Source organism: Urocampus carinirostris, chromosome 7 (genome assembly GCF_059441175.1).
Source record: "Urocampus carinirostris isolate Australia breed hairy pipefish chromosome 7, RoL_Ucar_1.0, whole genome shotgun sequence".
Lineage (NCBI taxonomy): Eukaryota > Metazoa > Chordata > Actinopteri > Syngnathiformes > Syngnathidae > Urocampus > Urocampus carinirostris.
In genome coordinates, this window is record NC_142355.1 from 325673 (window position 1) to 353141 (window position 27469).

General features: G+C 45.2%; 2 protein-coding genes across 3 annotated transcripts in view; one reads left to right on the top strand and one right to left on the bottom strand.

Annotated features, from left to right (window-relative positions):
• LOC148362030 (cyclin-dependent kinase 17-like) overlaps window positions 1–6047 on the top strand; it is a 36295-nt gene extending 30248 nt beyond the window's left edge. For both annotated transcript variants that reach the window (XM_088339432.1, XM_088339431.1), the window contains 6 exons: window positions 373–470; window positions 1848–1953; window positions 3399–3441; window positions 4869–4959; window positions 5037–5114; window positions 5850–6047. In XM_088339432.1, the coding sequence (XP_088195558.1) occupies window positions 373–470; window positions 1848–1953; window positions 3399–3441; window positions 4869–4959; window positions 5037–5114; window positions 5850–5887 (454 nt within the window). In that variant the 3' untranslated portion in view covers window positions 5888–6047. The remainder of the gene's footprint in view (window positions 1–372; window positions 471–1847; window positions 1954–3398; window positions 3442–4868; window positions 4960–5036; window positions 5115–5849) is intronic.
• Window positions 6048–7399: 1352 nt separating this feature from the next.
• Window positions 7400–27370, bottom strand: LOC148362031 (ETS domain-containing protein Elk-3-like). The gene is made up of 5 exons (XM_088339441.1): window positions 27023–27370; window positions 20946–21195; window positions 18949–19548; window positions 14160–14282; window positions 7400–9922 (listed from the first exon to the last, which is right to left on the bottom strand). Exons 2-5 carry the CDS (start codon window positions 21150–21152, stop codon window positions 9824–9826), a joined length of 1029 nt encoding a protein of 342 aa, XP_088195567.1. The 5' UTR covers window positions 21153–21195; window positions 27023–27370; the 3' UTR covers window positions 7400–9823.
• Between the last annotated feature and the right edge of the window lie 99 nt (window positions 27371–27469).

Consider the following 27469-nt stretch of genomic DNA (forward strand, 5'->3'; position numbering starts at 1 on the left):
TTACATGTCGTGTCTCACGTTGTATGCCTATTGTGTCATCCGTTAATTCTGAGGTGTGTTTGTCTCATGATCTGACGCACTTTTATGATTTTCTTTTAAAAAAAAATGATCGTATTGTACTTTTGGGGAGCTCGGAACATTCCAAATGCAATGACAATCGGGCATTGTTCAAACCCGGATCACTTCGATCCATAATCTGATCAACTGACCCATCGAGATCTCTCGGGCCGTTCCTCGGTCAGGCAGTAGAACCGGTCCGGAGGAGGTTGAGGAAAAGCAACAAACGCCCCCCAAAAAACAGAATAGAAAAAACCTTTTCGACTGGACCTTGCCCTTAGCGACCGCTGACTTCTGGCCTTTCTCGTTTTCCAGGGGTGTGGGATGCATCTTCTACGAGATGGCCGCCGGAAGGCCTCTCTTTCCCGGCTCCACCGTGGAGGACGAGCTGCATCTCATCTTCAGGCTTCTAGGTGGGTCTACGCTGCCCCCTGGCGGCCGTACCGGGCGCTGATATTCAGTTGGATTCGTGCAAACGCATTCTTGTCAACCAGACTGATTTCATAAACAGAATAGTATCTCCGTTTATTATTTGGACCCTTTTGAATGACGGTCGTTTACTAATATTCCAAAAATCATCGGCTGGTTATTTCATGGCAAACGAAAGGCCAATAGTCATTTGTAGAAAATCTAAAATGTAACCGAATTCGGGAAAACAATTCAAATCATACATTGGAAATGATTTTTAGTTTTGGTTTTAAATCAGGAGCCATTTCTTTGTTTTGGCCCTTCATCCCCAAAAAAGGACTAAGGAAACTTGAGAAGGGGCCTCACAAGGGGTCACCCCCCTTCCGGGACGACCGGGGTACGATGGATTTTTTGATCGTGTAACGGTACACAAAACGTAACGAACCACACAGCTTCTCAACAAAAACGACAACTAAAAGTCACAAGATACGTTTTCACAGTTTGTTGTGCTCCTTTAGGATGGTCACGGCCCCGTTGTCAGAAAGACTCACGTTTATTTAGTTTCAATATGTACTTTTTGAATGGAATACTTTAAAATCTAGAATACTCAATGTCAAAAGTCAAACGATGATTTCAAATGCAATTTGCTATCAAAGTATTTTACAACCCAAACAATAAAAAACGAATGCCGCTTACTTTTATGTTGATGTTTACAAAGTGTATGCATTTATAAATGTGTATAAAATAAATATTTTTTCAAAAAGCCTATTCAAATTACTTTAAAATGTAAGAAATAAAAAGTACTTTTCAGATAAAGATGTCCTGTTTTTGAAATTCATTTTTATAATAAAAAACTTTTCAAAGAAAATCTCATTTTAAATGGCCGACGACGTGAAAAACAATAACGAAATGCGTTGATCGGTGAAGAAAATGATCATTTCCGGTTATATATATATATATATATATATCCAACCGTTATCTGTAGCGCTTCTCCTCAGTAGGGCCACGGGGGTGCCGGAGCTCATCCCAGCTGTCCTCAGGCAGTGGGCAGGGGACACCCTTAACTGCTTGCTAGCCATTGGCAGGTCACACTGAGACAGACAAGTCGCTCGCTCGTTCCCACCTAGGGACAATTTAGATCGGCCAACTCACCTGGAGGAAACCCAGGCAAGCACGGGGAGAACATGCGAACTCCACACAGGAGGTTTGATCTCATGACCTCAGAACTGTCCCGCACACGCGCTAACCACTGCTCCACCGTGCTGCCCCGAACGCATACAAAGATGCCGTATTCAATCGAGTTTGTGCGCCATGAATCCATCAAGTCCCGATTTGATCGATCCAAACTAAAAATGACGACGTAAATGTGTTTTTATTTTCAGGCACGCCCACGGAAGAGGACTGGCCCGGCATCTCCTCCGTGGACGGGTTCAAGTCCCGCAAGTTTCCCGTGTGCAAGAGTCAGCGTCTCCTCAACCGCGTGCCCAGGTAGAAGCCCGTAGCGCTACAAAAGAAGAGGTAGAGAGGAGACACCGCCGACTTAAGCTACTACATCTCTTTGAATCCGAAATGAATTATGAAAATATAGAGAGGAGACCCGATGATGTTGTGCTTCAACCATAGAAAATCAGAATACTCTAATTCCCGAGAGGTGAAGAGGAGACACGACCGAGTTGCGCGACGACTCGTGTAGAAAATAAAGATATGTTAAAAATCCAAAGTATTTTCTAATTATGAAACGATAAAAAGGATACCCGACTCAATTGTGCTATTAGAACATCGTATAGACACTTATTTGCAGACATGGGACCAAGTCACACATGTGCAAGTCTCAAGTAAGTCTCAAGTCTTCACCTTCAAGTCCCAAGTAAGTCCCAAGTATTTTTTTCTTGGGCAAGTCAAGTCACAAGTCAAGTCCCGAGTCTTAGATTGCCAAGTCCAAGTCAAGTCACAAGTCATAAAAACAGCGACTCGAGTCGACTCGAGTCCAAGTCACTAAGTCTCAAGTCCCCATGTCTGGCTATTACTTCTATTGGAAATCAAACTATATTCTAATCGCGGAGAGGTAGAGAGGAGACACGACCGAGTTTCTGTAGAACTTCAAAACATTCTAATTAGGGAGCGGCCAAGTTGTGCTACAAATTCTTTAGAGATTTGAAATATATTGTGATTACAGAAAGGTAGAAAGAGGAAACACGACCAAGTTGTGCTACCGCTTCTCTTGAAACCCAAAAGGTATTCTAGTTACAGGGTCGAAGAGTAATGAGTTGTGCCACTTCTTCTGTTCACCATCAAAAATGGATTCTAATGATGAAAAGATAGAGAGGAAGCTTAATTGTGTTACGACTTCTATTGAAAAGCAAAATACATTACAATTAGGGAGAGGTAAAGAGGAGACACGACCAACTTGTGCTTCTACTCTAATAGAAAATCGATCTATATACTAATTCTGGACTAGTCGAGAGGAGATGAGAACAACTTGTGCCGCTACTTCTACAGAAACTCTAGATGTATCCTAATAACGGAGAGGTAGAGAGGAGACACGACCAAGATTCGCTACTTCTTTTTTAGAAAATCAAGACACCTCCTTATAATATCCATTTGTAGTATCTATTATCGCGTGGCTAAAAGTGACTGATTTTGCGGTTTTTATTTCTGATAATTGTGACCTTTATCGTTCGGATAATTATTGTAGTTTTTTTTTTTGGGGGGGGGTCGTTTCTTTGAAACGCTTCGAAAAACGAAAGGAGGTCAAGGAGGGCCGAGGCCGAAAGACTTTAGCCGGATGCCTTCGCGGCTTCCGGTAAGGAAATCCTGTGGAAGGCTTGAGGCCGGCTCCTTTCCTTCCTGTGATGAATGCCCTTGACTCACCTGGCCTTTTACAGCCTCCCTCCCTCCCTCCCTCTCTCACCGCCATCTTCTCCTTTTCTCAGATTGGACACGGACGGCGTGGAGCTTCTGTCCTCCTTCCTCAAAGTGAGAGCCGTCGCCCGTCCTCTCCTTCTGAATGTGATCAGATTCCCGTACTTGTGTTGTGTTTTCAAGGAGGGCTTACATTTTGGGTGAAGTGCTTGGAAACTCCAGATTGTTGCCAAGTCTGCCGCGTTAGACCGCGCATTCAATGAGAAAAGTTAAAGGACGTTGCCTAAAAATGGGGCAGACGCTGCTCTCTGGTGGCTGTGCTTTGTCATTGCGTTTTTTGCTCTGGTGATGAACGGCGTCTGGCACTCATTTGTAAGGCATTGCCCTTTGAAGCCTAAACAAGGCTCGCTGAAATGTACTGCCAGGATGAGGTATCATGCCAAAAAATGAAGGTAGCATTCTCCAGTGGCTGCTTGTGACGGGAAGAACTTCCTGCAACTGAAAACCTTACCTACAAACCACAAATCTACTGTCATTTTGACCCAATGCATGTATACGGAGAGATTTCTCTCACAAACAAATACATTTACCATCCAGCCATCCCTTATCTGCGCCGCTTATCCTCAGTAGGGTCTCGGGGGCGCCGGAGCCCATCCCAGCTATCTTCGGCAGTGGGCAGGGGACACCCTCAACTGCTTGCCAACATAGAGACAAACAACTCACCTGCTTATTCACACCTAGGGAGATTTCGGTTAGGCCAATCAACCTGACACGCATGTTTTTGGAATGTGGGCGGAAACCGGAGTGCCCGGAGGAAACCCACTCAAGCACGGGGAGAACATGCAAACTCCGCACAGGAGGTTCGATCTCATCCGAACTGTGCCGCACACGCGCTAACCACTGCTCCGCCGTGCTGATACGTTTACCATTTACTCTAAATCGAATAATCTACACGCGAGATGAAAAATGGCATATGCGGGGTTTGAACGCGTGCTTGAAATCCTTGAATTTTCACGTTGTGTTTCCGAGGCTTGAAAAGTGCCTGAATTGTTGGCGAAGCGCTTATCAACCCTTTTAATTGTTGCCTCGTTTCTTAGGTTCATTGTCGGGCTAGGGTAAGAAACTCGGGTTTGGAGTTCAAATAAGTGTTTTAAACTTCTTAGGGTTGACGGTTACAAAAAAAGGTCGGGGCTGGGGTTGTACTTGGAGTTAAGTGTAGGGTTAGGAACTAGGGTTTGATCTCCATATCGGGGTTGTCGATGGAATTAAAGGAATCCGAAATGAGGTTAGAGCTGGGGTTACAGTTTGAAACGGGGTAAGGGTTTTGGTGAGGTGCTAGGCTGCAAACTAGGCTTTTATAGAAGACTGATTTTAGGACTCCGAAATCATGTCGGTGTGAGTCTGAGGGTTTGAGACTAAGGTTTAGGCTCCCGTTCTTTGGATTAGCTCTGGATTTGTTTCTTTGAACGGTCCTAGAAAAGAAACCAATAGTCCTTAAAAAGCGCTTGAATTCGGCATTGAAAAAGGTGTACGGTTCGCAGTACGAGTCGAAAAGAAGGACGTCCGCGGACGAGGCCATGAGGCGGCCCTACTTCCGGAGTTTGGGCCCCGGTTTGCGCTCGCTGCCGGAAGGTCGGTATGGAAAAACCCGCGTGAGTACCCGAAAACGAGATGGCCGCCGACAATGGCTGTTTTTTTTTTTCCTCCAGGCGTTTCCATTTTCAGCCTGAAGGAGGTGCAGCTGCAAAAGGACCCGGGATGCCGGAGCGCCGCCTACCCCGAGTCAGGTATCGCATCCACCGGGGGGCGCCGCCTCGAAACGAAACGTTGGGCGGGCCTCGCTCGGCGCTTCGTTTTGAACGGGGGCCTCAAACTCGACGGAGCCATTGTTCGGGGGAAGTCGGCCCAAACGGCCTTTTCCACAAAAACACTTTCATCTTCTTTAAGGGACAGTGTTTTATATTTGTCCACTTGATGTCGCTCTAATGCGTCGTGCCACCAAAAGTCAGTCAGAGGAAGATGACAGACTATGGAGACTAAAAGTAAGCAAAAGAACCTTTATTTTCACAGCCTTTCTCCAAAAAAAAGACGAAAAATGAATAAAAAAAAGAAATAAGAAAAAGGGTTCAAATGAAAATAAGGAAAAGAAAGCAAAAAAAGGAAAATGGAGAAAAAGTGAAATGAATTGAATTTCCCTTTTAATTTTTTTCTGTCCTTTTTTTCTTTTCATATTTGATTTCATTTGTCTTTTTCTCTTTTCTTTTTAAAAGTATCGAGGTGCGTTTGAGTCTCTCCGTATGTCGTCTTCTTCGGTACTAGTTTTCGGTGGCACGAAAGAATACAGCCACATCTGGTGGCAAATCCATACACGGCGTCCCTTTCATCTTTTATATCGGGACCTCGGGCCGCGAGATTGAGACCCCCGATTTTCATTCACCTTTGAAAGTAGAACGAAATCTTCTTCCGCTTAAAAATGAAAATAATCCTCCGGAACTTGTCCGGTCTTGTCCCGTCGCCGTCAGGAAACGGGAAAAGCCGAAGACAAAGCGTGCTGTTTTAGAGCGGGCGGCCATTTTCTTTCTTTTCGGAGAGACACTCCGGGCCCCGGCTGCTGCGCGAGCGTCGCCGTCATCGTCTTCATCGGCATCGGGACCGCGGCCCCCTTCTTGTGGCCCAATCACACGTTTATATTCTCTATTTATTAAGGAGAGGGAAGGTACTGCTGCTAAACCACCAAAAATGGAATTGGAACTTGAAGCGGGGGTGTCAAACATCAGGCCCACCAAGAGAAAAATGGGCCAAAGACGGGCTAGACTTTTCATCTTGTCCACTTGATGTCGCCACTCACAAAGATATTGGAGCTCTATTTCTTTTTCCTCTCTCCTGATCTCTCTTTCTCTATTCCTTACTCTTTTTTCTCTTTGTCTCCCTCTCATTATCTCTATCCCCCTTTTTTTCTCTCCCAGTCTCTTTTTGTCTTTCTCTCTCCTTTTGTCTTTTTCTTCTCTTTGTCCGTCTTTCTCTCCTCTCTTTGTCACCGTCTCTCTTTCACTATCTTCCTCTTACCTTTTATTTTTTCTGCCATTCTGTCTCTCCTTTTCTGTCCTTTCCCTGTTTCTTTCTCTTTTTTCTCTCTCCTTTTCTGTCTTTTTTTCCTTTGTTCTTTCACTCTCTCTCCTTTTCTCTTTTTACCTGTTTTTGCCCTCTCTCTCTATCCTTCTCTCTCCTTCTGTTTTTTTACCACTCCTTTTTGTGCTCTTTCTTACTCTCTCATTTTTTTCTCTTACACCCTCTTCCTTCCCCTTTGACCCCCAAACAAAGTGAGTCGGACACCCCTGCTTTCAAGGGACAGTGTGTACGATTTGACCGCTAGATGTCACCGTTGTGCGGTGCATCCAGAACCGAGTGCTAAAAAGCACAAGGAGATAAATACAGAGACTGGAAGTGACTAAACATCGTTTTTCTTTGTGTCCGATAAACGCAACGTTCTCCGCGCTCATCGATAGTATCGATTTAACGCGATGCTAGGTGTGGTGAAATCATACGCACTGTCTCTTTAAGAGGAAGAAATAATGGTAGCGCTAACATTTTCTTGATGTTGTTGTGACTTTTCCTTCATTTTTGATCCGTAGAATTTGACTTTCATGAAAAAAGCAAGCTCTTCGCGTCGCCGCTCGAAAACATTTGGATTTTTTTTATGGACCCGTTTTCTGAAAGCGCACCGGTAAAAACCCAGGAACGCCGGCAGACTTTTGGAATTTTTTCGCCATGCACATTTGAATCTCAACCAATAATTTAGGCAAAAAGTATTTCTGACACACAAAAAAAAAAAAAAAGGAAATGCAGTATCGGTCGGACATACTACGCCAAGAGTAGGCGGATTCCAATCCGAAACCCTTTCAAAATAAAATCCGTGTTCCGTTTAAATGCACCTCGATATCATTTTTTAGAATTCTCATTTTGGGGAAAAAACGGACGAGGAAGTCACGACTAAAATAGTCTACGACGGTTTGAAATACATACGACATTTCGACGATTTGCATTTTTTTCAAAGGAAGTCCGAATTTCCAAATCGGAAAAAAAGAAGAGCGTTGGATGCTCGTTTATTGAAAAGGGATGACATTCTTGGCAATACAAAAGGATACAGAATACAAACTTTCTACCCTAATCCGGTATAAAAAGGAGCAAAAGTACATCAAATACGGAAACCTTTCGGGGAAGGGAGTATATGCAAAGAAGGAGGAAGGCACGGCCGGTCGCCAATAACGGAAACGAGTGCAGGTTCGGACGTCCTTCCTTACGATATGGCTTGGTTTTCTTTCTGGAGCGCTTCCGCCGAGTGCAAAGAAAAACAAAACGCCGGGTCCCGGACCCGTCCCCGTAAAGCCCTTTCCGGTCGGATCGCGACAGGGGGAGCGCCGCTACGGGTTCGAATAGAGCCGGGGAAGATTCGTAGGCCGGGTCTCGACGGACGACCGCTCGGACGGCGATTTTCGAGAACGCGCCTTCTCGCGCGCTTCCCGACCGGCCTTTTGGAAAGCGCCGTTAAAGTCACCCGCCGGACCCGGGACGTCGTCGGGAACGTCCGCGTATATTTAGGAAGTTAGCATTTGACTCGAATGCTAAATGCTTTGGTAAAGTGTAGAACCGACTAAACTGACAGTCTGCTACTCCCGAAGCTAATGAGTAGATATTTTCGAACGCATAGCGTAATAACACATCGCTGTTATTTGTAATCAAATTGTTATTTCCGTCCAGTTGTCGAACTAGCTCTATATCCAGTTAGCTCGCTAGCTGGTCACGCTAGCTATTTCCATTGCTGGTTAGTGTACATGACATGTTTTATAAAGCTCTTTGAGTCGTATTTCGGCGTCTGCACAGCCATAGGAATACTTTGGATTCGGTTCTCGATCCCACCGACACTTCCTCTATTTAAAGGGACAGTGCGTCGTATGTACAAAAAAGCCTTCATTCGGTCAGAAGAAATACATGAATGTTTTCTAAGCCTTCGTAGCTGGAGAAATAGGGATTTTACGTAGCGCATTCCTACCTACTGGTCGCCGCCATGTTTGTCTGGCATCTTGCTGCTCCGCTCTGCTCATTTGGCACCGGTTTTTGTTCAAATTAGACCAAACGGTGCCATCTGGCGGTCGAATAATATTACACATTGCACCTTTGAGGCGGGTGCACCGTAAACGCGGATATTCCTAACGATGACCTCGGTCTGCCGATTGAATACATTTCAAACCGGCTCATTTAGGCTCAGATGCAGCCGAGCCTCTCTCTCCCTCCTTCGATTTCAAACGCTACCCGCCCCGCGCCTTCCGATTGGATAAGCGACCGGGGGCGGAGCCTCCGAAGCGGGAAGAATTACGTCAACGACGGCAGCTCCGCTCACTCTCGAGTCCCGACGTGTCTCAAATCAGAGACGGCTGATAATATTGAATTATTTTTAAAGGGTGTTGATTTAGACAAAGTGTAAAAAGTGTAGTTAACTTGTTTCGGGTGGAGACTGATATTTTAGCTCTTATCATAACACGAGTTGATCAATGGAGCGTGTGTTTGTGATTGAGAGAATAATAAGCACACTAAAGTGGAAGGCGGAGTGATGAGCCGTTACCATAACATTCATTCGTCAATCCGCCCACCCTTTTCGATTCGAAAGCTTTGTTGAAATTTCGATGCACTTTTTGTTTCAAGTGAATTTAAGTCACGTTTATTTGACTTTTAAACATTTTTATTTATCAAATAAAAATCAGGGAGCTATTTCGGTTTTTACGTACCTTCGTACGAGTTGCTGCTAAGCCTCATTTTATTTCCTACACTGTTACTCTTTGATTTGAGTGAAAGATTCGTCATGTCGGTTGTCTTGAAATTCTCATTTTTTTTTTTGACTGTAAAAGTTTTCAGAGATCTATTAAAGTTTCATTTGAATTCATGAATAAAATTCTTTCCTTTTTTAGACATTTCTCGCGCAGTTTTTCAAGCTTTTACGGCAAATGCACGAGGGCACCGAATATCGGTTATCCGCTTCCTCTTATTGGTCATCGGTATCGGCCCTAAAAAAATTCCTATCGCCCGAGCCTTAATCCGTTACCCGCAAGACGGATGACCAGGAGCTACGACTTGAGGTAAAATGCTACATTTGGGACGGTGCAGAGACGGGGCTCAGTCCGATACGGGACGCTAGCCGGCCGCTCTCTAAATCTCCCTCCAACTTTTGTATAATGACAATCAATTTGGCTGAAATTCGGTGTCATGTGTTTTTCTTCGCCGGTGTCTAGCTGCTATTTTGTGAGTCGCCTCGAGGTAAGTTTAAGCCTCTGCTACGAGCTTTCGGTCTCCACGATTCTCTGTACTTCCGGCTTATTTGAGACGTTCCTATCGACGATCCACCAAATCGGGCTGCTGTAAAGCGACACGAATTCCGCCTCACCGACGCACGCACCTGTTTACAAAGACGGAAAGGGCTCTATAGGAGGAAGAGGACTCGGCATCAGGATTTGTGAGTGCTGGGGGGCGATGAGGAGGGGGTTCCTTCCAGATTGGGGAGGTGGGCCACAGGCATGTGTCCGTTGATTAAGCTGCTGGGGAACTGCAGAAAAAGAGAAAAAATAGGTGAGGGGAGGGTAGGAGGGGGGGTTCGGGGCGGAAGCGCTGCCAAAAGGCCGACTTTCCGCTAAGGAAGCGCCACATTGTCACGGTTTCCTGTTATTGGCTTCGTTGTGACTCTTCCTGTTCGTCTCTGTCCGACCCCCGCCCCGCTTTGCCCGTTTTCTCAACGCTTGCTCGAAAAGTTCTGATTTGATTTATTCCCAGAAATTCGGATTTCTGCCTCCCGTGAAGAAACGACAGCGCCCCCTTCCCGGTTACATTTATCTCGAGATGCAAACAAAATCCAAACCTATCTGGCCTTATGCCGAAAAAGCCATTGCACCCTTTGGGCCACCTTTAGCAGCCAGAACAGAAATCAAACCTTTAAATGGGAAGGAGGAATTTTGGCCCATTCTTCTTTGCAAAATTCTTTCATATCTGCCATATTGGAGGGGTTTGTTGCATAAACTGCCCGTTTAAGGTCACCCCAAGACCAGACTTGAATTTGCCCACTTCAGAACCTTCATTTGGGGATTTCTACGTGTTTAGGATCGTTGTACCGCCGCGTGATCTGAGTATGAAGGCATCGCTCGACGGCCAGAAGATTTCCTTTAGGATCTTCTCACGAACGCCAGCATTCGTTTCTGTAAACGGCAGCGAGTTTTTACAGTCCTGAGGCAGCAAAGCGGCCCAATGACGGTCAGGGGTCACGACACGGGCCAAAAAGGGCATCTGTGTGAGAATTCCCAAGCAAGAATGTCACAAAAGAACTCAAAGAGTGGTCTCACATTTGCCAAAAAGCATCTTGATGATCCTCGAGACTTTTGGAGAAACATTCTGCAGACTCGGGACATCTGGCGTAAAAAGGAAACATGCTACCGACAGCATGGCGATCCGGGGCTGCTTCGCTGCCTCGGGACCAGGACGGAATCATGAATTCCGGTGTTTTCCGGAACCTCCGGAAGGAGAACGTCCCGCCATTTGTTTTTGCCCTTTGACCGGAGCACTTTCGGATCGCCAAACAGGACGACGATCCGAAACACGGCAGCGCGTCGGCCTCAAAACGGCTCCGAAAACCCCAAGAGGAAGGTCCCGGAGCGGCCGAGTCAGATTCGCGATTGAAATCCCATCGGTGTGCTGCGGTGTGACCTTAAAGGGGCGGTCCACCCTCCATTTTGCAAAGAAGAGTGGGCCTAAATTCTTCCACAGCGTTGTGAAAAACTCCAATTCCGATAAACTGTTATGGTTGCCCAAGGGGGCCCAAAAGGGGGCAACGGCTTTTTAACATATGGCCAGATAGCTTATGAATGTTTTTGTTTTTTGTTCCCGTCTCGGTCCGATGTTTGAATTGTTTTGAGGATCGGAGACTTTGGAGAAGTGACCGATACGCAAAAGAGACAGAAATCCGAGAACGGCGTTGTCATTTCCTTTCACGTTGCTATTTTTACCGTCACGTATCTGACGTCCTCCGAACCTTTAGAAAAAGGATCGCGTGCCATTTTAGTTTCCCCGTTAAAAGAAAACGGCTTCTTTTGCCTGTAAACGATTCAAAAATAACGATGAGAAAAGAAGGGTCCTTTTTCAAATGTCCGACCTTTCGGATTTTCGATTCTGATTTTGGGGCGATGCTCTGCTCGGAGACAAGAAAGGAGCATTTCTCTTAAGATTTAGGAGGAATCCTATTCTTCCTTTCCAATCAAATGTCCATTTTTCGGATTTGAATCAAATAGTTTATGAAAATGATGATTTGTGATTAATAACGGAATTATCTCTCAGGGGGAATTTTTTTGAATGATTCCACGAGGACAAATAGCTTCAAATCATGAACTTCCATCCAAAATGGGACTTAGAAGATGTTCTCAAATAGGGTATAAAGTGAGTCATATGACTCCAAATAACCTTCAAAACGATTTCTGAAAATGTTTTGGGCAACAATACTCCAAATAAGCACTATTTTATACTTGTTGAATGAAGTCTTATTTTTCTTAAATTTCTAGTAAAAAAGGGATCTATAAGATTCTCTTGATTTTTAGTTATCGTCATAAAGGTTTTTTTAGAAGGCGCCGATGAAAAGGTCAATAAATCGGCCAACAAACAAAAGTAGAGTTTCGATTCCGGGTTGCCGTCTTTCGGCTTTTGTGAGCGCACGTCGCCGAGCGCCGCCCGCTGTCGTCCGCGCACGACGAGCACGCTTCCGCCCCGCCGACCGGTCGGCCCGGTTCGACTCCCCCCCCCTTCCCCCCCGGGCTCAAACAGGATTTCCTGAAAGTGGACACCCCCCTCCGCTCCCCTCCCCCCGACGAGCTAGCGCTCGTCCTTCCCAGACACGACTCAAAGATCTTGTATCGAGTTTTTTTTTTTTTCATTTCTATTAAAATAAAGAGTTTAGACGCCATTTTGCAAAACGGATGCTTCTAAGAGGAGTCCGGTCATCCATTTGACTTAGAAGTCTGGGCCAATCATTACAAAAGCCTGCCATTAGAACCATGCACAGGGTAGAATATCCAGATCATACTCCAATTTTATTCATGCAGTCCAAATGAACCCAATTGGATGATTTCATCAAAACTGTTATTTAAGGTCAACAAAAACATAGTGCCAGAAATCATCCAAAATCGATTCATTCAGAAAGAGGGAAATTCTAACTTGCTGTCGTCAATTCATCATCCCAAAGGTGAGAACCACCAGGAAAAGTATGCGTGTGTCTGTGTGCGGAGTCAAACTTTGGAACAATTTACAAGACCAGATCAAACAATGTACAACTATTCACGTGTTCAAATTTAAATACAAAAAAAAAACATTACTGGCGGAATACAGAGATGAAGAAAATGGGCTATGAGTGATACTGGAGATTGGAAATAGTGCGTCTACAACTATGGTTAACTTTATGTTGTTGTTGCTATTCTTATATCATAACTGTTTCTATTAATATTATTACTATTGTTTTTATTATCATTGGTGTATTTCATAGGGAAGATGAAGGGGTATTTGCTTCTTACTAGCCCTTTTCCAACATATGATGTAACATCATTTTGTTGTTGAGTTATTGTTTTTGTTCTGTTTTTATTTGAATGTTCAAAATAAAGTTTCCATTCATTTTTATTTGGAGTGTTTATCGATGTACTTCTTCATTTCATTTAGTACTCGTATTTTATTTTGGATTTTTTTTTTCCCATTCATCCATTTCCTATTTTGATGTCAACATTATTTTCTTGATTTCGAGGCTTCTTCTTTTTCTGTCGCCGGAGTGAAACTTTCAAACCAATGACGAGATCCTATCCAAATATTTTTGGGGCTTTTCCTTGTGTCGAAAGAAAGTTCTATTTTCGTCTTTTACTTCTATTTTTGGATGTCTTTTTTCACGATTTCATCTTTGGTAGTACTTTAGTTTTACGAATTTGAATTATTTTCGATCGTATTCCCTCATTTTAGTTCGATCGGCCTATTTTCTTAATCCGTCGGATTCAGGGGTGTCGAACTCGTTTGAACTCGGGGGCCGCACCATAGAACAAACCTTCTCTCGGGGGCCGGACTCGTCGATGAGAGAGAAAGAAAAAAAGAGAGAAAGAAATAAGAGAAAAGAGACAATAATAGAAATCCAAAGAGAAAAAAAAAAGATAAAAATGGTGAGAGAGGGAGAAAGAGATAAAAATAGAAATAGTGAGAGAGCGGGAAAGAAAGAGGAATAAATCCAAAGAGAAAGACATAAAAATAGAAATAATGAAAGAGGGGGAAATAGAGAGCGAAAGAAATCCTAAGAGAGTAAAAGAGTGAGCAGGGAAAAATGAGAAACAAAGTGAGGTGAGAGAGGGATCAAAAAAGGGGAGAGAAAGAGAGGGTGAGAAAGAGAGAGAGAGAGAAAAAAATAAAAAAGAACAAAGTGAAAGAGAAATAGAGTAATACAACCACAATTTAAATATTAAATACTTAAAACTACAGTTTGTTTTCCTCTTGCACTTCTCTCACTGTTGTCTTGGGGGCTTATTCAAACCATCGGTGGGCCTGATCTGGCCCGCGGGCCGCCTGTTTGACTCCCGTGTTCTAATTCATCATTGATTTGATCCTATTTATTCCTAAAGATTTCAGGACTATATATTCTTTTTGGGCGAGAGGATTTCTTCTTCCGAGGGGGTGCGGGACAGAAAATGATATAGGACTTGTTCTGTGACCTAAAAGGACATTTTGTTTTGGTGGCGGCGGTGGCGGCGGTGGCGGCGGCGATGCGTGGGAGGACCCACCTGGAACAAGGAGGAGTGTCCCTGCAGTCGGGCGGGGCTGAGGGGGGCCACGGGACTCAGACTGCTCCAGAAATGAAGACCCGACAAAAGGGGACTGTGAGCCAGCAGCAGACCGGAAGGAGTCTGCGGGGAAAAAAAACACACAAAAAAAAAAAAGCTCTTTAATGCAAAACATGCTGAAAATGCAAAATGGCGGAAAGGAGGAGGAAGGGGGGGTGGGGGGCGTTGGGGGGCACTCTGGAAAAACAAACTGGCGGCACAGGAAGGAAGTCTGCGGTTTCTCCTTTGGAATACGCCAATGACGTTCGGGGGGAGGGGTTGTTGACGAGGGGGGGAGGGGGGGCAAATGGAGAAAAAAAAAACATATGAAATCAATTTATGGAACCCCCCTCTGCCCCCCCCCCCCCTCCCGAAATAAATGAAAAAGTCAGCGGAGAGAAGCGTCCTCCTCCCGTCCGGCAACAGATGGGATCGCTTAAGGCGGCGGGTGACCCGCCTGCGGCCCGCGGCCCGGTTCCGCACCGCCGAGGGTTCGAATCCGGACGGAGAAGCGCAAGAGGAAAACGAGGAGCAAAGTGACGGGGCCTTCTCGAGGTTTTCCTCACTCTCTCTGTCTTTTTCTCATCTCTGGTTTTCTTTTCTTTCTGTTACGATCTGTTATGCTTTCTTTCCTTTCTTTCATTCTTTCTCCCTTTATCACACTTGTTTTTCTTCCGTCTTTTGCCCTATGTTACACTTTTTTTCCCTTTGTTACGCTTTCCCCTTTCTCACTTTCATTTCTCTCTCTCTCTCTCTCTTTTGCTTGTTTTGTTTCTTTTTATTTCTCTGTTTCTTCCCTTTTTTCTTTCTACCCGCTCTCATTCTCTCTTTTCCTTTCTTTTGTTCTTTCTCCCTCTGTTACACATGTTTTTCTTTCACCCTTTGTTACACTTTTTTCTCTCTGTTATGCTTTCCATTTCTCACTTTCTTTTCTCAATTGATCTCTCTCTTTTTTGCTTGCTTCGTTTCTTTTTATGTCTCTGTTTCTTCTCTTTTTATTTTTTATTTTCCCCTTTCCTTTCTCTATTCCTCTCACACGTTCCCTTTCTTGCTAGCTAGCTTGCTTTTGTATCGCCCTGTTTTGTTTTTCTTCTCCTTTCTATTTGTCCTCTTTCATTCTGTCTCTCCTTTTCTTTCTTACTCCCTCGCGCACACTGGCTTGCTCGATTTCTCTTTCTTCCTCTCCTTTCTCCTCTTTCTAGCATGGCGTCCCGCCCTCCAATCTCGGTCTTAAGGGATCGCTAGGCGCCCGTTTCGACCCCCTCTTTCTCCTCCCCCGTTTTACTCGCGAAACGTTAACTCGTATCTCGAGACGGAAGACAACAAATATTGGACGAGTGACGCCCGGAAGCCGCATGAGGGAATAAAATGGAGGGGTGGGGCCACGCCCCTTCAGTACGGAAGGCCAAGAGTGACAAAATGAATTCAAAATGCTCTTTCATAATAGAAAAACGAATATCGGTTTGATTTGTACTGATACACTTGAAAAGAAATTGAAATTCAGAATGACTTTCAAATAGATTTTTAAAAAAAATTCAAATAATAAGATGGTATCAAGTTTTAAGAAAGTGTAAAAGCGGAGCATAGAATAAGGGCCATAATGACAAAGTTTTTTGTTGAATTTTCGTATTTTATGGATGATTATAAAAGTATTTGAAATATAAAACGTTGAGTTCATAGGGAGTCGAATGTCTTTTGAAACTTTTTCAATATGGATGTGAAGCGTATACTTTCAAATGTAGAAAGGAAAACAATCCATTTAATACATTACTTATTGACAAGAATCCTCATTTTCACCATAAAATAGATTCAATGTTTTTATTTGCTTAAAAGTTAAAAAAAAAAAGCGTATGGAAAAGCAAGAGGGCATTCTCTCTAAGTAATACAAAAAACAGACATTTGGTAAAATGCCGATTCCTTTTATCAGGAAAAACTATTCTTAATAATCTATGAGTTAAATACTTTCAATTTATGATGCAGACATCATTTGGGTTTTTTTTAAGCCCAAGAGTCACAAAATGGCATCAAATGCATCTTTTTCAAAAGAAATGTGATATTGTCCTTTTTATCCTTTGAAAATGCCTCAATCCAAAAGTGAGATGTGAATGTTTCATCCCTTTCAATCTACATTTCGCCACCTTACGCGCCCTGTGCATCCACCCCCTTACTCTACCGTACCATGAGTGTATTTCTGATATTTACATTCAAACTCCATGATTCGCAGAACCACCATTTTAAAAAACAACTTATTTTCATTTCAAAACGAATGAATTTTCATGCCCCTGCTGTCAATCGAACGGTAGGGGGCGGGGCTAGCGACGCCATCGGCCGATTCCCCGGAACGGCTCGCCCTATCGCTGCCGAGGATATCGTACGAAAAATCGATTGGTCGAAATTTGGTCAGGCGGGCTGAAATCTCAGAAGGCTCCGCCCACGGCGAGTGCTCCCACTTCAAGCGCCACCAACGGAGTGCTTCTTTTGAATGCTAATTGCTAACTTGCTATCGCTAGCACCGTTTTTTTAATAAATGCTCTGAATGATCCATTTTTCTTGAACGAGCTCTTCTTTTGAATCGCGTTCGTAACGTCGCCGACACGCCCGTTAGCATTAGCGGCTAATGTTACTGACACACCTGTTAGCATTAGCGGCTAAACGCCTGTAGGCGTTACTAACTCATGTCCTACACATCCGCGGGCATTGGCAGCGAATCGCTCCATCGTCAGTTTTGGCTACCTAAGCCGACACACCCGTCTGTATTAGTGGCTCACGTTGCTATTGGGCTGAACTCTTTCCCACAATGCCTTTCTTTCTCTTAATCCCGTTCTAAATCTCTTGGGATTCGTAAAGCAAAATATTGATCGATTACTTTATTATTTTGCACTGTGCTTATTGGTTACAGGTCTCAAGGCTTGCAGCGACGCTAAAGGGAGAAGCAAAAAACATGAAATCTCACGTTTATCGAGAAATACGAAGGAAAAACATTCATCGCCGAGTCTCGTGGTCGTAACCGATCGACGATGGAGACTATTGTTAAAAGTAAGGAGGCGATTCAAGCCAGGAACTCTGAGGCAGGGGTGGGCAAACTACAGCCTGGGGACCACATACGGCACCCCAAGTTTACAACCTGCCGTATAAAACTATGAAAGGTAAGGATAATATATAAAATATGAATCAATAACTTGTTTTTTTTCCTGCCACTTTTGACCCCGGTTTCCTTTCGTGTACCGCCGATGTATCAGATTTGAGACCCTATCGATGGATCCCAAAAAATCAAATCCTTCCGGGGTTTTCTTTGCCCTCCGCATTTTTTATCTTATGCAGCCCTCGACTTATAAAGTTTTCCCGTTCCTATTCCGAAGCCGTGACAATCCTCGCTAGGTGAGGTTTTCATTTAAACTGCCTTTTTTCTGCATCCACCCGCTACTCTGCTACACCAGTTCAAGTCCCTTCACACCGACAGTATACAAAATGTCCATTTTCCTCCACATGTTTATTTATTTCCAATCTTATTTAATCATATGCAAGTCATCACAGAAGTAGTATTTATTTGAATAGTTTTATCCGGGCGATTCGGGGTTTTCAAGGCAAGGGCGTAGTTTGAGTATGGACGGGGTGGGGGGGACCCGTCCCCACCAATATGGAATCATTGTTTTTAAAATAGTATGTCATCGCTAGAATCCCCAGTGTGTAATATTTGACCACTCGATAGCACTCTTTTGTCAAGAGCACAGCGTGGCAGCAAGATGCCAGACAAACATGGCGGCGACTTCTAGGTAGGAATTCCACTATGTTGAAGAAGAACTCATTTCTCCATCAAGGATTTTTTTTTTATAAAAATGAACCTTGTTATGCTAGTTCATGTATTTTTAACGAGTATTCAAATCAATGCTCTTTTCTTGTACAGAAAGAAAAACGATTTGTGCCACTAGGAGGCACTCAATATTACACACTGTCCCTTTAGAAATGCGGCAAGTCTCCATCTCAATACCGAGACCGAACCTAGGCCTTTGTCTGAACACGAGTTGCTAACAAATGCTAATTTCTCTCTCTCTCTCTCACTTTTTTCTCTCCCTTTCTCTTTGTCTTTCCTTGTTTATTTATTTTCTCTTTCTCTCTCTATTTTCTTTTTTTTAATTCCTTTAAAAAATCTCATTGTGTTTATTTTTTCCTAGCTGTTACTTTTTTCTTTTTGTTCTCTATTTACTTTTTTTTCCCTTTGTTTCTTTTCTTTTTTTTCTGTCTTTTTTTTAAATGTTTCCTTTTTTTTCCTCCTCCTTTTGTTTCTTTTTTTCCCAGCGTTTCACTACTTTTTCATTTTGGTATTTTTTTTCTTTTTTCTTCTATTCCCCCCTTCCTTGAAGTCATTTTGTGCACAATTTTACATCATATTTGGTCGCGTTGGGATGAAAGAAGCAAAAACGACCCGAAGAGCCGTTTGGGCCCCGAAAGAGCCGGTTTTTTTTAGCGAGCCGAGCCGAAGAAGCCGGTTCTCGAAAAACTCTACCGATTTTACTCAACTTTGTTCTCCTTCGACCTCGACTTCAAAATACGGCATTTAGAACACAGCGTCGGGGGAACCCGTGGATTTTGACCTTCGTGCACTGTAACTTTGACTTCATTTGCTTCTTAATTAGCAATTTCGATCCCTGATTTTTGTGATTTTTGTGAGCTGGCTAGAATTTCTTGCGTGCGGAAAAGTTCCCCTTTTCGTTTCGGGCGCGGCATTTCAGGAAACGGCTGCGGTTCTCACCTGCGCGGTGAAGAAGGCGGGCGTGAGGGATCCGGAGGGCAACGCCGGGCTGTTGAGGGCCACCGAGCCGATGTCGGAGCCCGCCAGGAGAAGGGAAGGGGGCGGGATCTCCAGCGCTTTGGGTTTTTTGCTCCTGGCCCGGAGTCCCTCTTCCGGGTCCTCGTCGGAGGAGGAGGAGGGAGAGGCGGAGCTTCCCGGGGGAGGAGGCCGCAGGGCCCGCTCCCTGCGCCCGGACGACAGGTTGAGGGGCTCGGAGGAGGGCGAGCGCGCTCGGCTTTTGGGTCCGAAGCGGATGACGGAGCGAAGACCCTCGCCCGACGGCCGCTGGCGGAGCGAAGCCACGCTGAAGGAGGAGTAGAGGCCGGAACGCAGGTAGTCGTTGCGGCAGCGGAGGGGCGGGGCCAAAGGCCCCCCGCCGCCGCCGCCGCGCCCTTCCTCCGCCTCGTCCTCGCCGTCGTCCGAGGCCTCGGGGTCCTTCCCGGGGGGGTCGGGGAAACCGGCCGGGCCCGTCTCCGCCGCCTGAGGGTCCGTCTCCAGGATCTCGGGGAAGGACACGAACTTGTAGACGAACTTCTGGCCGATCACCTTCTTGATGATGTTCTGTCGGGAAGAAGGCCGCGTTAAAGTTTTTCCCCCTCGGAAGAAGAAATCCCCTCTCTCTTTAGATGAAACGCTACCCTAATATCGGCAGGGACCCGACAGAGACGGCTGCGTACCCCCGTCCGTGCCTCTGTATGCCTTCGTGACGTCTGGAAACGAGCGCCTCATTTATTTCCACTTTTGTTCGTCCCTCTTCGCCCGTCTCTGCGTTTGCGTTCCGCTTCACAGAGCCTAAATGTAAACCAAGCAACGGAAAACGCCGCCGCCACCTCGTGTCGCGGAGGTGCACTTGCACTTTATTCTAGGAAGTGGAAACAGTGCTTGGCCGTTGCCCCTTGATTTGAGAAACCACCGCGTTCAAGGGACACTGTATTATTTGGCCGGCGGATGTCTCCGTGTTGCGTCGCGCGACCTAAATCGAGCGCTTCAAAGCACGAGGGAGAATATAAACTACGTCGACGCCACGATTTTTCTTCTTCTGTGTTGACATCGTGGATGATTTTCAAACCGCAGCAGACCTTCAGCTCCGGATCTCATGCGCTTTGAAAACACTTCATGGGTTAATGCAATACCATACTGAATACCTTTGTACTGTATTCGCTAAAGGGCCCAAAGCGTACATTGATGCTAAAGGGAGAAGCAAAACTATTAAAACGAGCCTTCGATGAGTCAGAAATATGAAGAACGCATATGAACGGCTACCTTCGCTAAGGGATAGGGCCGAAACCTATCGATGATCGGGACAACTATTAGAAATAAAAAGCGGATTAAAGCAAAAAGATCTTCTCCTCTCCCCCAGCACACACTCTCTACTCCACCGGACCAGCTCATGTGGCTTCACCCAAAGGTATATCAAACGTCATTTTTCTTTTACATTTGTATTTTTAATATCATTTATGAATATGCACGTATATTAGCAAAAAGTAACACTTATATTTTTGAGCTGGGGTATTAGGGGTTTTGAATTAGGCATCAGGTAATTAGCATTCGTTTCTTCCCCCCGCCATACGGAATAAGTAGCACTCCATATGATTCGGTCGTATTGCTTTCACCTGAAAAATAAAAGGAGATTTAAGGGCACCGCAATCCTCGCAGGTTTTAGAATCAGTTTTCAATTCGCCACCTTACCTGCCCCGTGCATCCGCCCTCTTACTCTACCGTACCAGCTTTTGTCTCATCACATTGAAGGTAAATCGAATTTCATTTCTCCTTTTTACTTAAAACGGCATGGAATGGTAAATATGTTTATCATAGTATAGGCTTCTGTCCTTCTCTATGGTCATTTCACTTTACGAATACCCCACTGGGCTTCTCGCGTACAGTAGAAGACGACGGGTGATTTTTTTTTTTTTTTTTTTTTTTTGCGAAAGTCGGGGCGAAGGAAGGATCTCACCGACCTTGTCGTAGTAATATCGTAGCGCCCGGCTGAGTTTGTCGTAGTTCATGTTGGTCTTGTTCTTTCGGAGCCCCCAAAGTTTGGCCACCTCTTCCGACTTGAGCAGCTTGAACTCTCCGTCGGTGGAGGTCCAGCAGATCAGGTGCTTGTGGCTCTGGTCCAGTAGCAGCTGCAACAGGAACTGCCACAGGGTGATGGTGCTGTCCATGATCCTAGACCCCGGGCCCCGGCCCGCTGCCGCCGTCGCCGCCCTGAGGAGAGAAGAAGAAATGAGCGCTTGCCGCGGGTTCCGATTGGCTCCCTGTCTCTATTTGAACCCACTCCTATCCGTCCCCTGTTGTCAGTCCGTCTGCGAACTTTAGTGTATACTAGGCAAGCCTTTTTTCGACCCTGACTCCCACCTGTCCCGTTTTTGCTCCCGTCTGTCTCCGGCTATCACCTGTTTCGCTCCCGACCAGGTCTGCTCTCCCGTCCCGGCTTACGACCTATTTGACCTGGTTTTCTGTCCCTGACACCGCTATCGCTCGCTACGGAAGATCCACTTCCGTGTTCGGATCACAAAAGCGACTTGCTTCCCCTGTCCAGCGAACACCGGATGGCGGGCGCTTCCCTTCCTCTTTCTTTCAATAAAATTGTGAGAACACGTTACGCGATTGGGTCTGCCCTGTGACAGATACAGAGGACCGAAAGGACATTTCCACTTTTAAACAATAGGACCATTTTGGGCTGAGGTCTTTTTGGGACATTTTGAAAGGGGCTTTTGCCCACAATGGGAAAATCTTTTTTTTTTGGTAAACGATTAAATGACGGAAGGGATCTTTTGAAGAATTATGAGGAGCTTTTCATCTACGCCGGCCATTTTTTGGCAGCAATTTTTGGTATGTCAGACATTTGAGGGGTTTTGCCCACAATGAGCAATTTGGGCAGATTTTGTTATACAACGCATCCTGGGTGGGGCTTTTACCCCAAACCCCCATTTTTGCAAGGTTTTTGTGGGGTTTTTTTTTTTAAGCAAAAGCTGTCAGGACCAGAACGGAGGCAGGACCCATTTGCGTTGCGTTTCTCACAAGTTTTATTGGAGGGTTAGGGTTGCGCCCACGATCCGGTGGTCGCTGGACGCGGGAAGCAGGTCGCTCTGAACGCGGAAGTGGGAGCGATGGCGGTGTCGAGAACGGAAAAACGGGTCAGTAGCCGGGACAGGAGAGCAAAAACGTGGTCGGAAGCGAGTCATAAGCCAGGAAAGGAGAGTAGACGTGGTCGGGGACAAAAAAGGTTGAAATCCAGTACAGAAAACGTAAGGTCGGGATCAAAAACAGGGTCGAAGCCAGCGGACAGACAGGAGCCAAAAAGAGGTAGGATTCAGGGTCGAAAAAAGCTCGCTTAGTGTAAACTGAGGTTCGCAGACGGACTGACAACAGGGGACGGATAGGAGCGGGTTTAAAAAGGGACAGAGAGCCAATCAGAGTCCGAGGCAGTCGGCGCCAGGTGATGCATATCGGTAATCATGACAAAAGCACCATTTTTTGTAGCGTTTTCTTGTACAAAGTGCAAAGGTGTTTGTAACGCTCTCAACCGAAAACGACCTTTTTTAGTCCACAAGATGTTTGAGGAGCGTTTACTCAATATGACCAACTTCTGTCACGGTTGCCGCGGCGCCCCACCGGCCCCGCCCATGGACGCCGGCTGAAACGCGTTGACAGATTGCTCCCTGTGACTACTTAAACACTGTCCTGTGAGTCGCCTTTTGTCAGAGCGTCTATGAAACTCCTGCTAAACTCTACGTCAAGCCCTGCGAATCCCTGTTTTTGCCTGTGTTTTGTTCTCGCCCCGATCCGTCCGATGACGTCCACTTCCCCGTTCCGATCGATCTACTTCGGCGACCCGCGATCTCCGGATCGAGCGTGCGCTCGTTCCTCTCCTTCCCAATCAACTGTGAGTAACGCTACGCGATTGGGTTCCGCTGCCCGTTTCCTGTTCTGGTACGTGACCGTTTCTGCAGCTTTCTGGAGCAATGGGAGCGTTTTGGGCATTTTTAGGATTTTTGAGGGATATTTTTGCGTTTGGGTTTTAGGTCAAGAAAAGATTTTGGTGGGACTTTGAAGCAAAAGGAGCCATTTTTGCAGTCTTTTGTACCCTGAGGAACACGTGAGAGGCTTTTAGTCACAACGAGCAATTTTTGTGCCTAGTTTTTTGTGGATGGGAATTTGGGAAGGGCTTCTACCCTCGTCGGCCATTTTTGAGGAGACTTCTTTGAAGCGCGGCCGCACGCGACACCCGTGAGCCGGGCGGCCATTTTTCCAAGGGAAGGTCCGGAAGCGGCCCGAGCTTCCCGTGACTGGAACCGCGAGCAGACTTTTGGCCGGCGTTCCTTTTTTCTCCCGTCTTTTCCGTCCCTCCTTTTCCGGCGCGTCGGACCCCGGGATACGGCCACCGCGCCGCCCATATACGGCGGAAGATGCAAAAAGTGATCGCCGTGGAAACAAAGCTCGTGTTGATCCAGAAATGCCTTCCATCCTCTTTCTTAATGATTTGTCTCTTCCCCTTTTCTTTCTTTCTTTTTTAGGCTTTCTTTTTCCAATCTTCTTGCTTTCTCTTACTTTCTTTTTCATCGCTTCTTCCAAACTTTTCTTGCTGGCTTTTTTTGTTCTATTTTTCTTTTTCTTTGTTCTGTTTGTTTCCTGTGTTTCTCTTCCTTTATTGGTTCCTCCCACTTTTCCTTTTTCTCACCTTTTTGTGCCTTCTTTTTCTTGACTTGTTCCTACCACTTTCTGTGATTCTTTCTTACTTTTGCTTTATTTCTTTTTCTTAGTGTTCCTTTCTTTTGACGTCTTTCTTTTTCTTTATTTATTCCCTACTTTCTTCGGTGACTTGCCCTTTTTGCACTCTTTCTTTATTTTTGGTGCACCTTGCTCTTGACGATGCTCCATTTTCTTTCTTTCTTCGTTGCTTTCCTTCTCTTTTTGATTTTTTCCTTTGGCTTTGGTTTCTTTCTCGAGTCGCGACTTCCCTTTCTTTCTTCGGCTTCCCTCCTTTTTCTCGATTTCGTTTTTTAATGTCGTTTTTGCCAAACCCGTTAACGTGACGTTTGTGTCGGAATCCATTCGAATTCCTTCGATTTCGGAACCCGGAAAGCTCGTAGGGGGCGCTATATTGCGTTTGGACCCGATCGCTCTCATTTTTATGATTCTGACGTTTGCCATATTTTGATTTGGATTTTTTTGTATTTCGGAAGCCCCAAAAATAAGTCCGACCGAATCGCTTTTTGGGACAAAATGCGGAGATCTCTGAAGAAGCTAGAGTAGAAGCAAAGGAGATTTTCACAGAATTAGGAAAAAGGGCAAATCTGGGGGTCTCTGCTCCATTTAGGGATCTAGCAATGGGGAGTGCACAAATAGACAGGCGCTGGTGCTCCAGCCACTGCCCTTTTTCGAAAGAAGTGAACATTTGGAAAGTTTTTCTCGGATTGGACAAATAATGAAGGTTCGATTCTGTTTTTGAGAAGGAGATATCATTTCCCAGCTTGTTGAAAATGACAAAACCGTGTCCTTTTGAAACCATCGCAACATTTTTTTCTTTTCAACGGCGATTTTTGGAGCATTCATTTCTTGTGAACGTACAGCTAGGGGGCGTCATTTCAAAGCTTAGGCCTGCGACGGTGACTTTAAGCCAGGAGATGGCAGCAGAGTGACACGATTTGCGTGTATTTCTCAGACACGCTCGAATAAACTCTTCTTTTTGGAGATTTTGGGGGTTTGTTCCGTCACAAACAGGCCTGATAAAAGAAAAAGACATCGTTGCCATGGAAAATAAAGCACAAGGGCTATTTGAACTCCATTCTTAAAAGAGGGAATATTGAATTTCCAACTTTTTGAAAGGCACCACGAACAACACAGCCCGTTTTCAATACGGGTGAGCACAAATAGACCGTTGCAGGTGCTAGAGCCTCTGCCCTCACTGGACATGGATTCAAAACAACAACATACTCATGCGGGGTGACACGATAGGATTCCCGACGTGTCCTTAACGAGGGTCCGTACGAGAACCGAAGGGCGCTAAAGCCATTTTGAATTCCTTTCTTTTCAATTCCGGGAGAGAAAAAAAACAAGACGAAATCGGGAAACAATGGTTTTTTTCTTGATGATTATTAAAGGGACAGTGTGTATTTCTCCTTATTCTTTTTAGAAAATCCTAAAGACTTTGCAAGGTCGTGTGACACTATATTGTCTGTTTTGTATCCTATTGATTGGATAGGGGTTCAAAACTTGCAGGGATGCAAAAGGGAGAAGCAAAGTAGGATCACCACGGAAACAAAGCTTATCAAAAATACCGACAACGTCCAAATCGACAACGGGATGATCGTTTTTAAAAAGGGGAGGCGATTAAAGCAAGGACATTTTCTAAGGGTGTGAAAATACTCATTAAAATCTGCCGTCTCCTCGTACTTCTGCATCCACCCGCTACTTTACTGGACCAGCTCGAGTCACGTCACAACAAAAGTAAATCCAATTTTATTTTCGTATATGGCCGTATACAAATCGACGACGGGAACATTTTTTTTAAAAGGGGAGGCGATTAAAGCAAGGACATCATCTAAGGGCATGAAAATCTGCTGTCTCCTCGCCCTTCTGCATCCACCCGCTACTTTACTGGACCAGCTCAAGTCATGTATGTTATTGCACTCTTCAGGCAACAAATTCCAAGTCCAAAAAACCTCAACGTGCTTCCCTAAAACAAATCAATCTCTTAATCACACACACTTTTCGACCACAGACTCGATCAAATCTCAATATTTTCAGCGCTCTGGATTCACAGGCAAGAGTGAGCAGAGCTGCCGTGGTTTACTCGGCCCTCACTTTATACTTCCTGCCTCAGTGACTCCGCCCTCGGTCCCAGATCCAATCAGAAGTTGCGGGGTAGCGGTCAAGACAGAAGGCAGGAGAGAGGGAAGGAGAGGCTTGGCTGCATCTGAGCCTTATTAACCCAGCTTTGAGTATGTTTAATCAGCCCGTTGAATACATAAAAATACTAAAATAATACCTCTAAAAAGTAGTACTTCCTATATAAATGATTTTGTAATTTGAATACGTTTATTTGGGATGCCGGAGTTTCAGAACATTTTGGCTAATTAGCGTAAGACAGGAAATGAACTTAGCATCGAATTCTTTCTCTAAACATGCAGCTCGCGGACTAGAATGGGCCAGTTGATGGATCGAATCCGGGACGCGATACAACGCTGAGAGAAGCACGAGAGAAAAATGAGATGACGTTTTGAGTAGGTCCACTATATTTCGCCAAAACCAAGCGTCACTCACAAAGGTTGAATTTGTTTATTTATTTCTCTCTCTCTCCCTCTCTCTGTTTCTCTCAGTCTTTCTTTTTTTCCTTCTCTCTTAAACTTTTTTCCATCCCTTTGTCTCTTTTCTCTTTGTTACTTCTTTCTCTCTCTTATTCTCTTTCTCTTCCTTAGTGTAGTCTTTCTTTCTCTCTTTCCCTCGCTCTGTCCCTTTTGTTCATATCCCTCTCTTTTGTTCTTTTCTCTTTACTTTCTCTCACTTTATTTCTCTTCTTGCCACTTCCCTGTTTCTGTATTTTGTCCCTCCTTCCTCTCTCATTCTTCCTCATTTCCTTCTCTCCATTGCTCCTGTTCTTTCTTTCTTCCTCTCACTCTCTCTTACTATCCCTCTTTCATTCTCTCTAACCTACTAGTCTGGCCCCTGAGAGAATGTTTTCGTCTAGCGTGTGGCCCCCCGAGCTCAAAGGAGTCCGACTGCCCCGGTCTACGCCGGTTACTCGCGAGTTTCTTGGGCTCTTTTCAAGAGAAGACGAAATCTTTTTGTCGATGAGAAGACAAAGTGTTGAGATTTGTGGCTAAAAAGCAAGATATACCCCCCTTCGCACCCCCACCCCCTCGGCCCCCCGCGCCCCAACTGTTGCTCGGAAGCAGACCGGAAGAATGAAGCTCCTCTTCGAAAAAAGTGTTGCGTTCACTTGCTTTCGAACAAAAAACAACTTGGCCTTCCGCGAATCTCGACTGCAACTTTGACCAACCAGAAGCGAAAAAGAGTGAAAGTTGTTTACCTGAGCTGACTTTCGCGGCCTTCCTTTCTGGTTTTTAGCGCGACGGAGTCGGAGAAGCGGGCTGTTTTTCCATGCTCGTCGCGGCGGCGTCTGCTCCGCCTGAAATCGGATCCGCCGCTTTTTCTTCAGCGAAGGGAAGCGAGCAGGAAGTCAGACGCGGAGCCGGCTGACTTCCTCTCGTTGGCCCGGCCGACGATATTCCCCAGGCGCTCTGCCGTCTGTGTCAACACACTTTTTCCTCCCCGACGCGGAATAGAAAAAAAAAAAAAGGGAAAGAAAAAAAACAAAAAAGTCCGACGGCCCCTGAAGTGACATCATCGCTTCGCTTGGCTGTCGCGATGCGTTCGGGTGAATAACGTAGAAATTAGTTTCGGCTTGTTTGTTTTTGCGCGAGTTTCACGACTTCAATTTTGAACACTTTTGGACAACTTTGACATCATTGATATT

What these genes read in the sequence shown, in the direction of transcription:
- LOC148362031 (XM_088339441.1), bottom strand. Translation starts at nt 21,152, where the DNA reads ATGGACAGCACCATCACCCTGTGGCAGTTCCTGTTGCAGCTGCTACTG. An exon ending in CCGCCTTCTTCACCGCGCAG is followed by an intron (nt 14,283 to 18,948) that starts GTGAGAACCGCA and finishes TTTTCCCCGCAG; the next exon opens with ACTCCTTCCGGTCTGCTGCT. An exon ending in GACACTCCTCCTTGTTCCAG is followed by an intron (nt 9,923 to 14,159) that starts GTGGGTCCTCCC and finishes CTTTTTCTGCAG; the next exon opens with TTCCCCAGCAGCTTAATCAA.